Source organism: Oreochromis aureus, linkage group 3 (assembly GCF_013358895.1).
Source record: "Oreochromis aureus strain Israel breed Guangdong linkage group 3, ZZ_aureus, whole genome shotgun sequence".
In the NCBI taxonomy this organism is placed as follows: Eukaryota; Metazoa; Chordata; class Actinopteri; order Cichliformes; family Cichlidae; genus Oreochromis; species Oreochromis aureus.
Window position 1 is genome coordinate 50,453,150 of NC_052944.1, and position 16,410 is coordinate 50,469,559.

General features: G+C 37.2%; 2 protein-coding genes across 2 annotated transcripts in view; both read left to right on the forward strand.

The window, feature by feature from the left end:
* The window catches only part of LOC116335941 (butyrophilin subfamily 2 member A2-like), a 144,752-nt gene extending 139,161 nt beyond the window's left edge, over positions 1–5,591 (forward strand). Inside the window, exons 4-6 of the mRNA XM_039598743.1 lie at positions 2,323–2,604; positions 2,682–2,772; positions 3,087–5,591. Of these exons, the coding sequence (XP_039454677.1) occupies positions 2,323–2,604; positions 2,682–2,772; positions 3,087–3,138 (425 nt within the window). The 3' untranslated portion in view covers positions 3,139–5,591. The remainder of the gene's footprint in view (positions 1–2,322; positions 2,605–2,681; positions 2,773–3,086) is intronic.
* Positions 5,592–14,194: 8,603 nt separating this feature from the next.
* Positions 14,195–16,410, forward strand: LOC116335942 (ladderlectin-like). The gene is made up of 7 exons (XM_031759718.2): positions 14,195–14,328; positions 14,423–14,500; positions 14,606–14,656; positions 14,903–15,012; positions 15,113–15,247; positions 15,616–15,727; positions 16,068–16,410. The coding sequence occupies exons 2-7, from the start codon at positions 14,440–14,442 to the stop codon at positions 16,133–16,135; spliced, it is 537 nt and encodes a 178-aa protein (XP_031615578.1). The 5' UTR covers positions 14,195–14,328; positions 14,423–14,439; the 3' UTR covers positions 16,136–16,410.

The window sequence follows — 16,410 nt, forward strand, 5'->3', positions numbered from 1 at the left end:
ATGAGTTTGTACGAGAAGATATGTGAAGGGGAGCTCACTGTTTTAAAAGCAAATATAAAAAAATGGATTACACACGACAAGAAGAAAGAGTTAAAAAACATTCAAAGATGAAGAAAAGAGGACAAAACAAACAGTAAATGCTTTTTACTTGGAGGGAAATTGGATAATTAGCATGACTAATTTTGAAGGTTGCCTTTAATGTCTTTGCTTTTTCTTTAAGATTTCCAAGATGAATCTGCAGAGATATAAATGATCCTTGAGAGGCTACAGAGTCATGATTTTACAGCACATGATAATCTGCCTTCTCCTGATACCCAACGGTGAGTTCATAGTTTCATCAACGTGTTGCCTCTGCTCTTCACATTGCACACGCTGCCTCTTAACAATGTGCTAAACATTTGTGGTTTTATGAGTTCAGTAACTTCCTCCTAAGAAGCAAACAGCCAACCCACAAAGCACTTCACACTACAACCCCCATCAAGCATTTCTTTGTGTAGTCTTTGTGGTTTGTATACTTTGTTCAACTGAACGCTCCTTTGATGTCGCCATTAGATGCTTATTAGACTTTTTTAGTGTGTAATTGTCAAGTGCTATATGTTTTGTTATGCAACCTTTTGTGTTTCCCGTCCTTAAACCATTATTAAGAAAAAAAAAGAAGTAAAGACCACATTTTGAAGAAATCTTTTGATTTCGGTTGCCTAAATTGCTATAGTTGTTGTGATATATAATATTTTCTTTTCTTTTTTTTGATTAAAGAAGTAAGTTTGACTTGATTTCTAAGGATTAAAGTTTCAGTGTCTTGGCAATCTCTCTATATAATCTAATATCAGGCTCCTGGGGTCGGGTCATGTGGTTTGACTTCAGTTTACAGTTTTCTTCTAGTGAGCAATAAGCAATAAATATTTTCATATTTTTCTGTGAGCTCAGTTTCACCAGTGGTTTTCATTATTGTTCTTTCTATTATTGTTTTCATTATTCTTATTTCCATTTTTGTCTAATTTTATATAAACTACAACTTGTTTGTAAACTGTAAGAGGTTTGACAGTAACTGTGACTTTCACTGTCAGGAATGCTCGCTTTACTCCGCTGTTTCCGTTTCCTCCTCAGGGCAGCCTCTCGTTGTCGTTCCATCGAGAGCAGTCATGGCCACAGTTGGGGAAGAGGTTGTTTTGCCGTGCCACATTAAACCAGAAATGGATGCTAATGGGATGAGGCTGGAGTGGGCGAGACCTGACCTGACGCCCGGGTTTGTTTACGAGTGGGCAGACCAAAAAGAACATGTAGTGAACAAACAGCCGTCATACAGAGGAAGGACATCAGTGGTTAAGGAAAAACTGGAACATGGAGACATTTCACTGAAAATCTCAAATGTGACCATCTCTGACGAGGGAATATACAGATGCCTTGTTCCACAAGTGGGTCAAGAGGTTTTCATTAAACTCGTTGTTGGTAAGTAAATACACATTATATAATTTTTTTTATGTCCTTTCTTTATGTATTAACGTGTTTTTAAAGTACTTTGAGTGCTTAATTTGAATCAAAAGATGTTATGTAAATGAAAGAAAAGAATGGAGACACTGTCTTGTTGTTCTCATGAAAACATCACAAAGTAGTTCAGATCATGTTATCCCTTAGTGTCACGGGACCAAATCCATGGAGTAGAGGGATTTTTCAGCCTTGAGGGGAGAAAGCTTGGGATCCTCTTGTTAATAAGTATGACATGACTCAGAATATAATTAATTTTTTATCTGTGATTTTTGTGGGGCTTAAGAGATTAATAAATGAATAAATGAATGGTCAGCATGCTGTTGCAGTGATACCTCACAGTAATGTTTTGAATATTAGCTCTGATGGGTTTGACTGGTGTTTTCAGTGTGGCGTTTATGTGTTTTTCCCACACTTGTGTGGGTTCTCTCCCAGTACTCCCACCTCCTGGAGTCCAAAGACATGCAATTAGTGGGGTCAGGTTAACTGCCGATTCAAAATTGTCTGTAGGTGTAAATTTCTTTCTGACTTTATGTCTTAGCCGTGTGACAGATTGACGAACTATCCAGGGTGTAATATTTGCTTCAAAATGCAGCACTATGATAGAAATTTGCTTTGGTAATAACTAACTTCTATAATTAAATTAAGTGTATATATGTCTCTTTGGTTATTTTCCATTCATTTCCTTCTGCTTATCTAGTTCACTTTTCTGAATTTCTAGTCTAAGCTCCAGGTCACACTGATACCTTTTACAGACATAATCAACTAATAACCACAATGTTGGCACTGTGAATTTAAAGTATCTCTCCTGGTTTTGGTTTTCTTTTCTTTTTTTAGGTGCTGTGTCCTTTCCTACAGTTACTGTAATAAGCAAAACCAGCAGCAGGGTGGTGTTACAGTGTGAGTCTGCAGGCTGGTATCCAGAGCCTGAGCTGCTGTGGTTGGACGGTGAGGGAAACCTCCTCTCTGCTGGACCTACAGAGACCCTCAGAGGTCCTGATGACCTCTATACTGTCAGCAGCAGAGTGACTGTGGAGAAGAGACACAGCAACAACATCACCTGCAGAGTCCAACAGAGGAACACCAACCAGAGCAGAGAGACACACAGACATGTTCCAGGTAGATTTTATTATGAAATGCTTCATATGCTATATGTGAAACTACTGTGGTTAATAATGTTACATGATATCTTCCAGTCCCGTCCTGGTATTTGAAATTGGTCTTGGTTCCGGGCTTACTCGCTGTGTTGGTGTCTGTTCTGTTGACCATTCACAGATGGCGACTGAGGTAAACATGTCTCTCTTTTTTCATTTTAAAATAGTGTTTTTGTTATTACAAGAACATGAAATTGTCTCTACTGAGATCTGAGAAACCATTGCAAGTATGTCAACAATTTGTCATGACCCTAAATTTCTTTTTTCAATTATGAAGAATCAAAATAAATCAATTCCAAATTTGGGGAAAATACTTTAAAAAGTGGGATAAACTGAACCTTTAAAGAAACACAAGTGAATTCTGTCCTCTGTGAATTGTATACATTGTTTTATGTGATCACAAAGAACACAAAATGACAAGTTAACACTGTATTTTTTTTTTACTAGGATTCCTGAAAATGTTGAAAAAGAGGTGATGCTCAAGAATCCAAATGTGTAAATACCACAAGGAACAGCTTTGATGGAGAACCACACAACTCCAAAGGGACAAGAACTTCAGATCAAGTAAGATCAGGAAGTGGAGCTTCTGAAATGCCTGCAGGAAGCAGGGGAGCAGCTGAAGAAGCCACACATTTCAATGACAGGAAAATAGGCTTTGAGAAAGAGTTTATGTGAATACAGTGACTAGTATTGTCAATATTCCTGAACAAAGCATATGTGCTTAAACAGTCTTCAGCGTGGCTTTAGTCTCTCAGTCTGGACCTCTGTATGTATTTCTAAATGGTGATAACTCAAACAAGCCTTCAATTCATCTGTACAAATTGCTTGTTACACTTCTTGTTGTGTTAGAGGACCTCTAGCATCTGTAGTGCTGTCTACGACTGTTCCACAACCTTAAATATGTATTTATTATTGTACCAATGATGAAAAAGGCCCTTTGACCTCCAGGGATTACCTATGAAAGAAATCTTTACAGAAACTAAACCACATAAATTGTAGTTGTGAATGTTCACTATTATACATGGGAAAGTTTCACATGATGAGGTCATGTAATCACTTTTATTCCGTTATAGAGAGTGTTTATCCTCAATATTTTCATCTGAGACATGCAGTTCTAACCGTGAGCACAAAAGGTCCCCTCACCACTCAAATCTTCAGTTTATGAGGGAAACCAATCAGATGAAAGTTGGCGTATAGGGAGAGGAGCCAAGAAAAGACTGAAGATGAACTGAAGTATAAAACTGAGGCTTAAAATCAAAGATAAATAATTGATTATTTTGAACTGTGAACCACCCGAAGCTGCTTAGGAGTCCAAGAATAAAACATATTGTGTTGGAAATAAGCAGAATATGCTTCATTTCCCATTTCAATGCATTATTGAAACTTTCTAACTCCTTCTCTGGTTTTAGATGCACTATTTCAGAAAAAAGCTACTTTGGGTCTGACCCAAAGTCACAGACTGACAATCCTAGTGCAGCTAATTTTGGTTAAAAATGGTCAATCAGGAGCAGTGAGCCTCAGGATTGGATCATCTCCACGGCCATAATACAGGAAGTAAAATTAAAATCACTGTAGAAACCTCAAAAGACCCAAACTGTTTTAACTTCCTCTAGGCAACCAAAGAAGGGCTTCTTACCTCTAACCTACAGTTGATCACTGTCACTTTCATCAGCTGTTAAATTTGCACTGAGTCGAATAATCTGTGATAGCTACAATGCTAAATCAGAAGCAGCACTTTTCTGTGAGGCACCATTCATAAAGGTCTTGTATTAGAAAGAGTTTTCATAATGAATTTAAGTGCCATGCATGGTAGAGTCAATCTGATTAATAAGAGCTAAACAACATAGTTTTAAGGTCTAAATAGGCTATATTTATATGCAGTCCAAATCAAGAACACTTTATTTGCAAATGAGGAAGCACATCTGTACAATATATAATATGCAGATAAATAATAAGTTAAGTTTTATTTATTTTGGTTCTCTTTGCATTGACCTATTCTTAATTGTTGTGATAGTCTTCCTTGTTTAACTGTATGTACCTCTGTCTCTCTCCTTTAATATCAAATTAATGTATTTCTATTGAAAAATAATACTTTTTAATACAATCTCTTTAAATAATACATTGTTTCTCATTTTTCTTAAATATAAGCCTATTTATTTACTGTGCATGTATCTTGTAACTCGAGCAGGTGCAGCTATGTTACAGCTGTGCTACTTAGTGGTGCAATAAGCAGCTCAGTTTCAAGTGGAACTGCTCTCTTATTTTATACTGAGAGAGGACGAGTTGCAACATGTGTCTTGTTATCTGGTTATCTGGTTTCATTTTTTCTTGGAATGAGTACAGTTTGGTCTACCGCATGCTAAGCCCTGCTTCACTAATGTCATTTTTCCTTTTTTTAATTCATGCCCTGTCTGGCAGCTTTTGCAATCAGAATTCTGATCTGAATGCTTGTGGGGCCAAACACATTTTACTTTTGGAAGATCAGCTCTATACATTCTCTATAGCCTCCACTTGTGTTTCTTTTATCTGTTTATTTATTCATTTGTATTTGTTGTTTCCATTATAAATTTTTTTATGGAATGGAGTATTATAATGCCTAATCAGGGACAGGAAGAAAAAAAATCTAGGCCATCCACAGCCCCCCAAATTACCGAAAACCTGAGACCGCACATTTCTTCGACATCCTGCGAAGGAGGAGGGAGGCGCCAGATGGGGCAGCCATCCAAGAGGACCAGAGGCAAGGGAGGGCTGTCGGAGGGGTGTTATTAGTATCATCATTATTTTCATTTCTCTATACTAGAGAGTGGAGCCATTCATCCTGTTTTGTATGTTCCATTATGTAAACTTTAGGTCACAGCTCATACCGTCTTCCAGACTGTCAAACAGACTATACTATGATGCAAAGTGTAGTGCTATGCTAACATTTGTATTTTTGCCTAGAACAGGCAGATTAGCAACTTTTATAAAATGTAAATACCTTTATTAAACAGTACTGCTATGTAAAGAGTGGGAAGCCGTTTTCTCTTTAATTTAGCAAGTTAATTAAGTCGCCCATTTCTTTGTGTCTTCATTTTTTTGTGTCATGACCCCAGTGTTAACTAAACATTCTGTTTTGGACCCTAGGTTTGGCTGTAACATTCATACTTTTAGGGAGTTGGAAACAGCTGAGTCATATTTGTATTATTCTCGTCTTTCCTCAGGCCAGGAGGTAACATCCTTCAATAGTATTACAGCATGATGTAATAACTCTTTATTTTTGAAAATGTATACCCATTTAGGTAATCAGTTGCATTTCCTGAGTAACCTGCTTTTTCCTCCCACTGTCACAAACTGTTGCTTAAAGCAAAGAGACATATGTGCAATCCCTGCAGGTATTTGGTGTCACATGATGATTGCTTAAGTAGAGGTTTCTGTGTTAAGTAAACTGTGCTTGACAGGTGAGTGCCCTTTGCCAACCTGCCTAAGGACAACGTCTCCACAAATATTGACATTCACTGGTTGATTTATTAGTATTTGTGTAGTGACAGTGTCTGCTGATCCATATGAAAGAATGCAGCAACGTTAACAGAATATTTACCCACCAAATTGCAGAAGATTTTTTAAAAAAAGAAATCTTGGCAGCTTTAAAATTTTGGTTTGGAAACAGAGATTAATTCGTAGCAAAGTGTTACTGGAGCAGGGCATGGGTCAGTAAGGGAAAACTAGGAATTAACAGGTGCGACTGGAACGAAGCGGGTACATCTGAGAGGAGAAAAGAACGAGGCTAGGAAGGTGAAGGACACTGGGGGAAGACCAACGGATATCAGGTTCCTGATGGAATTTCCCAGTCATACCTTCGGATCATGACACTTGGTCTGTGTTACCAAAAAGAACAACCCCCCCCCAAAAAAAAACTCGTCTTCCAGTTCCTGCTGCTGCTACACATAGTGGTAATAGTATCATGCAGTAGGGCATGATACCACTACCACTATGCTTCACTGTGATGGTGGTAGCCACCTGATGAACAATCAATGCCTTTTGTCCTCTAGACATATTGACCAGCAAATTTTGTTTCTCATGGTCTGGTCATGGTATCTCTAACCCTAACCCTAAAATATGTATGAAAAACATTACATTACATAAATAAATAAATAAATTTCAAAGAGTCAAAACATTTTGTATTCTGAATAATCAGTGTTTTGTTACATTGCACTACAATGTGTATGTGACAAGCAAGGCCACTAGAGGGAAGCAGAGTATCAGAATGATAACCAGGGATTTTCATTAACTTGGTCTTTTCTAAGAGTGGAACAACGATTAGTTTCATAAGAATTTAAAAAGACAGATTTTAAATAGATATTTAACTGACCTTGCTTTCTTTGTTCTTGCTTTCCAGCAATTCACAGAATAAATGTATTTGTGTAAAGCTTCCTCATTACTGTCAACCAATTGGCCTGGTTTGCTGTCTGCTTGGGGCAATCTGCTGTGGGAGCGATAGCGGTTGCTAACCTATGGCTGCACTGATTACACAGGCGTGGCTAGATACAGGTTCATTTGAAGTCTTTTAGATGCTGGTATGGTCCTTGTATATGCATCCAGTTATCTCAAATCTCTGAATGATTTCAGACTGTTTGTTCTAAAATAAGATGAAGCGAGAATCCTTGAAAATCTGGTAAGGTCAGAAATTACAAAGAATAATTCTGTATGTTCTTGAACTCTTGCCGTTTGCCTGCAAGCAAAGAGTGGAGTAGAAGATGTTGTGGTAACTTTATTTTGCTTGTTTGTTAAGCATCTTGCAAACAGTTATATATTAACCAGTTAAAGGAATTTGAGACACCAGGGCTATTATATTTTTATACACCAGTCACCACCCATGTAAAATCTAGGAGGACTTTATTTTTTTGTCTGTGAAACACAATATCATTCTTTTCTTAATAAAAGTGGCAAATAAAAGCATTGATAATGGAGAATAAAACTTTTTAATCATTACTTTGTTTCAGCATGGCTTGTATTACTACAACCAGTCACCGTCTGATAACCCCCTGGTGTGTTACTTAAGCTAAACATTCAATTTCCTGTTTTTAAAGCACTTTCATCCAGTTGAGGAAAACTGGTTTGTATAGCATCAAAATGATCACCCCAATGTGAACTTTAGGCCAGTTTTATTGTGACCAGTCAAAAGTTTTGATCAATCACTGCAGAGGTGCATTTTTCCCAAGTAGTAGCAGGTGCATTTAAAAAAGGAGGAGCCACTCCAGATGTTACTTTGAAGCAACGCGAGGAGTAGGTATGCTCAGCTGTTACCCTTCAGGTAAATTCAGCTTTCATTCTTATTTAGCAGTTTTTAAATGAAACAAACCAGACCAGAATGCTAGAATTGGCTATATTTGATTTGTGGAGAAGAAAAAGACCCAAAGAAGACAAAAATAAAAATTAAATTATAAAGTTGAGTCTTTGGTGTTGATCTCTAGTTTCCAAACTATAATAAAAGAGAAGCAAAAAGTCAAAATTCCTTCTCCACCAGTTCTTTCAAAGCTTTGAATTTTTCAGTATGCAAGCAGGTAGCTTGGTGGTGCAGGAGAGGCTGGATCTTTGAATGGTTAGAGGTCAAGTATTGATGAAGGTGGCACAGGACAGTGGTGTTGCACCTTCCACAACCCTGAATTGGACAAGTGGGAGAACATGGATGGCATCTCATTTTTGTGTACTGGACATTTTAAATATGTGTTCCCCTTTCTTTCCTACCAGAAATATTTTGAAATACTTTGAAATATTTGTCAGGTTGGCAATTGTATATTGTCAATTTGTATTTATATTATATTGTATTGACAATTTTCTGGTAACATTTCTGTAAACAGACACTCTCTATTTTATAAATACAGGACAGGTTGGGCAATGAACTATCAATTAAAGAAATTAAAAATACTTTATCATCTGGAAAAACTGAGACACAGCCACAACTTTACTTTTTTGTGGAGCACAAAGCATTTTCATCAGAAGGTGGCAGCAGAGATCTCTAATCTGAATCTCCTCTTTTAACTGACAATTTTACAGTTTTTACAGATTGTTCTCTCTTTGAAGTTTAAACATGATATTGAAAGAACAATTTATACTGAACTGTCACACAGTTAGTCTGAGAAATAAAATCTGCATACCTACTGACTACTTGTGAGATAAAGCAACAGAAATTAACATTGGAAATATAACGAGACGTTTCAAAATAGATCAGTCATACAACAAAGTACTCAGTTATTAATGAGCTGTGATGACATTGAGCTGTTTGTTTAATAGGAGTTGGTAGCAAATGGAGAGGTGATTCTTTAACTGATACAGTGGCTTTGAAAACATTCTCATATTACAGTACACAGAGTAAGTCATATATTATGCACCTCAAGCTTCTCGAGGCGACTGCTCTTATGAAGTGACGCAATGTAAATAAAACTGAATTAAAAATTGAAATGAATCATTCTGTGCTGTAGTTGTGTTTAACTCCTGCATCTCTGTGATCACTTCTAATGACACATAAATCAATGTTCAGAATTCATGAAGTTCAGAAGTCATGGTATTGCTGGTTGTGAGAAACTGACAGAAAAGATCATTAATCTCTTTGTGTCTCTTTGTGTCTATTGAGCGGCTGCTTTGATAAACTACTTTTGCTTCAATTGTCATGATCACCATTGCTGTCTCTCTCACTGTCTGTGTGTGAGAAAATCTGGATTCTGTTTTTATGTGAATGACGCTAATCTCCCATCTGTCTTTGGCACTGCTGTCATGTGTTATCATAATCTGTTATCATTCCAGCACTGAAACAAACTAACAGTTCACCTGTAATTCAGTTATTTTGTAATCCATATGTCTGAATTACAGATGAACGTGATTGGCTCAGACGGCATATTTTTATCCATTTTTATTCTCTCTTTTGTTCTGCAGCTTAAGGAATGAAGCGGTGTGTGCATTAAACCAGAGATTTAGATTTTCTTCTACTTTTAATAAGCCTGAATAAAAAGAATGCTTTCTACCCCACTCTATTTTGCTTTTAACTGTGGGTTTTAAAAAAAAAAAAAAAAGAAAAGAAATAAATAAAACCATTTAAGCACAAACATCATAAATTATCTAAACATCATATATTATCTGAGGAGTACCAGCGATATATAGTCAGGGTCAGCTTAATGCACAACTTGGGCTCTGGAACCAGTCCCCTGGAGAGCCAAAGTATAAAATTCCCACCTTTATAGCACAAACAGGCATGTTTGTAAACAAAATAATTTCTGTCTGTAGCCAATCTAACCCTTTGTAGCATATTTTGATTTAACTAATACTTTTGTAAACCAGTGAGTGGCTAATTCTGTCTTTTGTAAAGATCAGGAAGAAAGATCTTTTGAAAGTTATTTCATGTCTTTTTCCATCCATATCTGGCACAGACAAATGCATGTTGCTCATCAAACTCTTTGTTCCAGCATTAAACATATCTCAAAAATATTATTATTATTATTATTATTATTATTATTATTAATAATAATAATAATAATAAAACATTTAATAATCATATTGTTATTATGGTTATAGCTTTATAACTGTCATTCATTTGTATTACCCCCTTATAATCATCAATAACATAAATAGTATATCATTCTTTTCTCTACTATCCAAAGCAATGTTAGTTCTTAACAGATGTATAGCCATATAGTGTTTCTAGTGAAGGTGTCAGTATAAAGAAATTTAAAACACTGACGCACTGATCATCAGACACCTTCACTAGACAGTGACTAATAAATCAAGCATGAGTATGAGTACGCAAATATTTGTGGAGATTTTTTTCTGAGGTAGGGTTACACCGAAGGACTGCTTTGTCACTCACTCAGTAACAAAGCAGTCCTTCATCAGATGAACTAGTGACCTGTCACGGATGTACTTATAGTGTTTATTATTGCTAATCAAGCCAGAGAAGTAAGATGTTCTTATACCATTTAGTTAGTTCAGCAAGGTTAATAAGGTTTGTATTTTTCCACATCTGTTCAGCTTTTCTACATTATCGTCAGTGAATATAATCATGCATCCAAGAGGAAGGATTGACGGTTTGAATTATTAAGACAATTAAGGTTACCACAGATTCTTGAAAACTTGGATGTTTAGATGGATAAATAACTCCAGAAAGGTGCAGAATTCAAATATAGCTTCTGAATTTTAGAATTAATTCTGGAAATAGTAACTTGGTGGAAATTGAGTATTTCTTACAAGGGTTGTTTTTGCTCTACCTGAGCACTCAAACCACTTTATACAACACTAATTGCACGCGCTTTTTTGCTATAGTTAAGTGTTTTTTGTATCCCACATTCACACACATTCACACTACAGTGGAAACACTGGAGAACAACTTGGGGTTAGTATCTTGCCCAAGGATGTTTGGCATGCAGACTGGAGCGCACAGGGATCAAACCCCAACCTTCTAATTAATAGATGTGCTACCTTCTGAACCACAGCCACCCTATGAGATCATATCCTTCTAAGTACAACAAATTATTTTTTCTTGCCTCAGTAGTTGGGATAACGGGCAATGAGTAAGACTGAACATAGAGAATGGGGGGAGCTGGTGACTGCATGAAAAGCCAAATTCTGTTGAATAATTACAGTAAACATTTAAGACTGTTCATTTCTTTGTAAGCAAACGTTCAAATTCAGCAGGGCCTCAAATAATATTTTCTCCCACTCTAGTTGAATAGCTGGGTGGAAATGCTTAGAGAAGAGGAGCTAATGCTACTATCTTTTTATCTTTTATGTTGTTTTAGTGTAACACTGGGGCCGTGAGAGCACTGCAGTTTCAAATTCCTGTTTATTATCTGTACATATGAGTTTTGACAATACAGCTGACTTTGAATTGGCAAAGCTAGTTAGTTTAGGCCTTTGTTGATTTCCATATTATCTCTGAGCAGCAACAGAAGCATTATTTAGGAAGGAAATAAATCTCTGACAGAACGAAGTCTGGGAAATTCAACCATCTTCCTTCACAAGTTGGGAATGAGGTGAGAGTGATGAGAGAAATAAAGAGCTTTTAGAAATAACATTCAATAAACACATTATTGGGATGAATTCCTTTCACCCTCTGTGCGATACACATATAACCTTGCACAGACACGCACAGCACACACTGTAGACGCAGGCTGAGTACACACATGAAATGAACACTACTAGCCTTGGGTACATTTGAGAGCTTCAGATATATAGAATTACTTAAGATTATTGTTGAGTGTTAGTTAAAGGCGTATACGTGACAGGCGAGTACTCTCTGACTTGATATGTTTCTGAGGCCAAGGTAAGAGGCCCAGCTAGGCAGCCAAGACCAAGAAATGGACCCAACAGACCAGAATTTCTATATCTAGCAAGGAGTAGCACTTTCCATTATGAAGGACATTTGCAATAGCAGGGGTGGCGAGCCACTCTTCCACGGTACTGATGTGGTTCTGGGGCACACCACTTTTCCTGGCTGCCTGACCCACGTCTTCGCCTTTCACCTTGAATCATGTACGCTGAAGGCTGTACTTTCCATGTCTCACCTGTGTGGACAAAACAAAAAAACAAAAAACAAATCAACTGTTAGACAGCCTATATGTTTGTCAGCAAGCTGGCTTTATTGTCCTTATTAATGTCACAATAAGGACATAGTTAAAGCCTTGTTTTACTGAGCGAGCTGAATCAGTCACTGTATCTGGCATTGATTCAGTATCCTTTTCTGAATTGCCTCCAACACCTTTATGGCATACAAACATTAGATTCAATCAGAGACTATAAACTACCCAAAGACTGATTATTTTTAGTAGCCACTTTCCCAAGGAACTTTTGTCTCAACTCCTGAGTCTGCCTTTTCTCAGCCTTTTATTGTTTCAGTTTTGAACTCAGTCAGTTAGCTGTCCTACCCCATGTGGGGTTACACCAGAGCCTGTGCCTAACCCTGCACTCATCCTTGCTCCAATGGTCAGGGTGGTCAGGACGCAGTCTATTGTTGCATCCGTACCTGCTCCTCAGGTGCGAATGACTACTGTCCAGCTAACCTCTGCACCCACACTCTCCCAGGGTAAGGGCATGCTCCAATCACCAGAGGAAGCAGCTGAGTTCAACCCCTGACTATGCATCCAGAGCTGTCAGAGTATTCAGAACAGTTCCCAAGGTACTGTAGGAGAAATATCAAATGACAAACAGAGACCCAGCAGAGGCGTAAAGCTTCATTTTATCTTACAAGAGGAGTAATAGCATTCAGAGTCAATGCAGAAACCTGAATTGGGGAAGTCTGTCACTCTTTTATACACTTCTCTTTCTTAGATGAAAATCATTATTCCATAACTATTCTAGCAATTTCCTATCAGTATCCAGAGTATCCTGAGCAACCTGAGCTTCCTGTTCAGCCAAACCTCAGCCAGAGACTGCTGGTTCACCTGTGCCTGCTCATTCCAGACCCTCTCAGCCAGCTTTGCCATGGTTGTTCCAACAATTGTGCCTGGTCCTGCTCTGTCTGGCTCTCCACTTGTGAGCCCTGCTGGGCAGCCTCCGCTCACACATGAGCTAGAGTCTTACACCATGGGTTGACGTAGATTCGTATGGGTCTCCTTTGTTACTTTTTCATTAGCACTCTTTCCAGCCAACTCTAAGACTACTAAACACACGTGGCTCAGTGGCACACAAAACCATTAAAGCTAGGAAACACGTACTCCAAAAGCATATGCTTTAATTACAATAAGAAGCTAACATTTTTGAACACTCTATAGCTCACCTGAGTGCCTGCATCATGCACAGTGGCTGCGTGTTCAACACTGAAGCCCACACCATTTACTGCATGTCACTGACTAATAATCTGAAAATAGCCAAAAAGTGTGTGTGTTTTTCAACTGAACCCCACCCTTTTGGTTCTTTATTTGGCAATATTAAGAATGAGTTTGAAAATCATCAAGATGACATTTGCCATAATTTGGAGGTACTTAATGAAACCAAGAAGTACAAAGATGCTTCTGTCTCCCTTTTACAGAGGTTTTTGATTTCCAAGCAGTTTTCAGCTGAGTCATCTGTGCTGCTGTTTAAAGCTCCATGCTTGAGTTAGGACTTGGATTTTGTCTTCTTCTACAAAAAAAGTTGGAGAGCCCATTTTTTATTTTAGTTTCCTTTTTCTTTTTTTGTGTAGAATTTTTGGTTTTTAGGCCTATTGCACACTTGAAATGTATATGGTTGGTGTACTAATAGACAATCTAATGACTTTTATTTTACATGGAAGTCATTCCTAACTGTCCTTTTCTGTCTCATTTTCCAAATGGCTGTTCGCAGAATCGCTGTTCAGGTTGCTCCTCAATTTCAGGTCAATACTGGGAAGAAAAAAAGAAACATACTGTTGGCATGTTTTATTTCATCTACATTCACCATGCAAAAAAAAAAAAAAAAAAAAAAAAACTGTGACACATAGATGAGGTTATGTATCTCTTTGTTGAGTCAATGTGTCAAATTAAACAGCAGTGAAATTTAATCTGGGTGGAGGTAAAAAAGATGGTTATAAAATGAAATGCAAGAAAGCATGGAGCTAAAATAAATAACAGTGTATTTTTAGTGTGTTTGTTCCTGGTTTTGAGTAAAGGTACAGAAACAGTATATAAGTGCTGGTGTCAGGTTTGATCCACACCTCCACACGGGAAGGCTGAAGATACAAGCTGATACTGATAAGAAGGAAGAGAAGGTATTATATCAAAGGCTTGCTGGAAACTGTCAGACTATTGTCTATCTTTTCTGTAATAAACTACCAGCCACTTTGAATTTTCTTTTTTGTACAGAGAAACTAAACATCACCATGAAGCTGCTGACTGTGTCTACACTTCTCTGCGCAATGGTGTCTCTGGGCACTGCTGCTGGTGAGTATTGCAGTGTGCTGAGCATCACCTATACATCTTATGCATGAATGTATTAAATTGAAAATGAATGATCAAAATCAACATTTGCTGATGTAATTTGTTTAGCACGTCGAGCTAAAGTGGCCAGTAATGGGACAGAGCCATTAATTCCAGCAGGTCGGTGGACTTTTTTTTCACTAAAACTAATCACATTTTTATCATGCTGAACAGAACAAGAGTACATCAGCTTTCCTATATCAGTTTTCATAAATTAGTTTTCATGTATGATGGACAAGTACGTTTATAGCTAAAAAAAAAGTTCATCTTTAACACTTAGAAAAAAACATATTTTTCATGAATTTATATTTTAACATTTTTTTTCTGTTACAGTAAAGTAATTCAGTATTCTTTGATTGTCTTCAGGAGAACATCATGTTGCAAAGAGAGCAGCATCTTGTCCAAGCGGCTGGACTCAGTATGGGAATCGATGCTTTCTCTACAATAACCATCAAATGACTTGGTCTCAGGCGCAGGTAAAAGCAGTGATGGGAATTTATCATTTAGTCTTTGTGAAATCTTAAATCTTTCTGTTTACATTGTCATTTCTATAAACTCTGTTGATTTCCATTGCAGAGAATCTGCCAGACCATAAATGCAAACCTGGCATCTGTACACAGCTACGAGGAGTATCAGTTCATTCGAGGCGTCATATCTAGTGCCACTCATGAAAGTGGACTAACATGGATTGGTGGCTCAGATGCTCAACAGGTATAATATCACTTATCATTATACAAGGTCTGACAGTTGGAAGATGAGTCTACCCTTTTAAAAAAATTATATGGTGCAAAATCACAACAACAGCTGCCTCAAGGTCCTTTATATTGTAGGGCAAAGACTCCACAATAATACAGAAAAATCCAACAGTCAGATGATCCTCCTCCATTAGCAAGTACTTGGTGACAGTGGGGAAGAAAAACATTTTTTAATAGGAAGAAACCTGAGGCCAAACAGATGGGATCTGAATATTCAACACTTTTATAATTATGCTTGATATTATTGTCTATAGGTGCACATTTAGAACTTGGAACTGTAGCTTAATTTTAAGTGTATTCGTGTCTGCTTTTTCTGTTTTCTAGGAGGGTTACTGGTTTTGGATGGATGGAACCCGTTTCACATTTACGCAATGGTGTCAGGGAGAACCTAACAACCATAGGGGAAACGAGCATTGCTTGCTGGTGAATTTTTCAGGTAAACCTTCTGTGAAATCCCTGGGAGTACAATGTATGAGCACTATAAATGTTAAAGAAAAAAGGAAACAATACCCAGAATCTCCCTAATAATCTTTATGCATTTAATGTGACAAACAGTAATGAGTGACACAAATTTAAAACAAATTGTGTAATTTATTTTTAACAAGGCAGAAGTTCATTTTTTTTATCATATTGAATATTTACATAGTGTTTTGATGACACAGTAGACAAGTGTGCATCAGATGCTATTGTTATACAGAACAAAATAATTAGATATTTCGTAACCATTTCTCCATGTGATTGTGATTTTGGTTCATGATGATTTTGTGTATTTACAGGAAGCAAGTGTTGGAATGATGGGACATGTGACAGCCGATTCCCCTTTATTTGTGTCAGGGTCATCTGATGATTCCTTGGCTGTCATGAAAGCATGGCCCACCTGACGACAAAGCAAATAATCTCATATATCACAAAAATAATCTGCTTTTGATTTGATTTACTTCTTTTCTTTTACTGTAAAGCTGCACAAGGAATGAAGCGACAAGTGACATAAATTGGAGTTGCTCTTTTAACAGCAGCAAATTGCATGTGTACTTGAAAGAATGCTTTTGGCAAATCTTTATTTCCTAGAATGAATTGTTGTTTTTCATCTTCTTCATCATTAAAATCTTAAGCATTGAA

Coding starts and splice junctions, on each gene's coding strand:
- LOC116335942 (XM_031759718.2), top strand. CDS start 14,440: ATGAAGCTGCTGACTGTGTCTACACTTCTCTGCGCAATGGTGTCTCTG. Junction 14,657..14,902: donor AGAGCCATTAATTCCAGCAG/GTCGGTGGACTT, acceptor GATTGTCTTCAG/GAGAACATCATGTTGCAAAG. Junction 15,728..16,067: donor CTTGCTGGTGAATTTTTCAG/GTAAACCTTCTG, acceptor GTGTATTTACAG/GAAGCAAGTGTTGGAATGAT.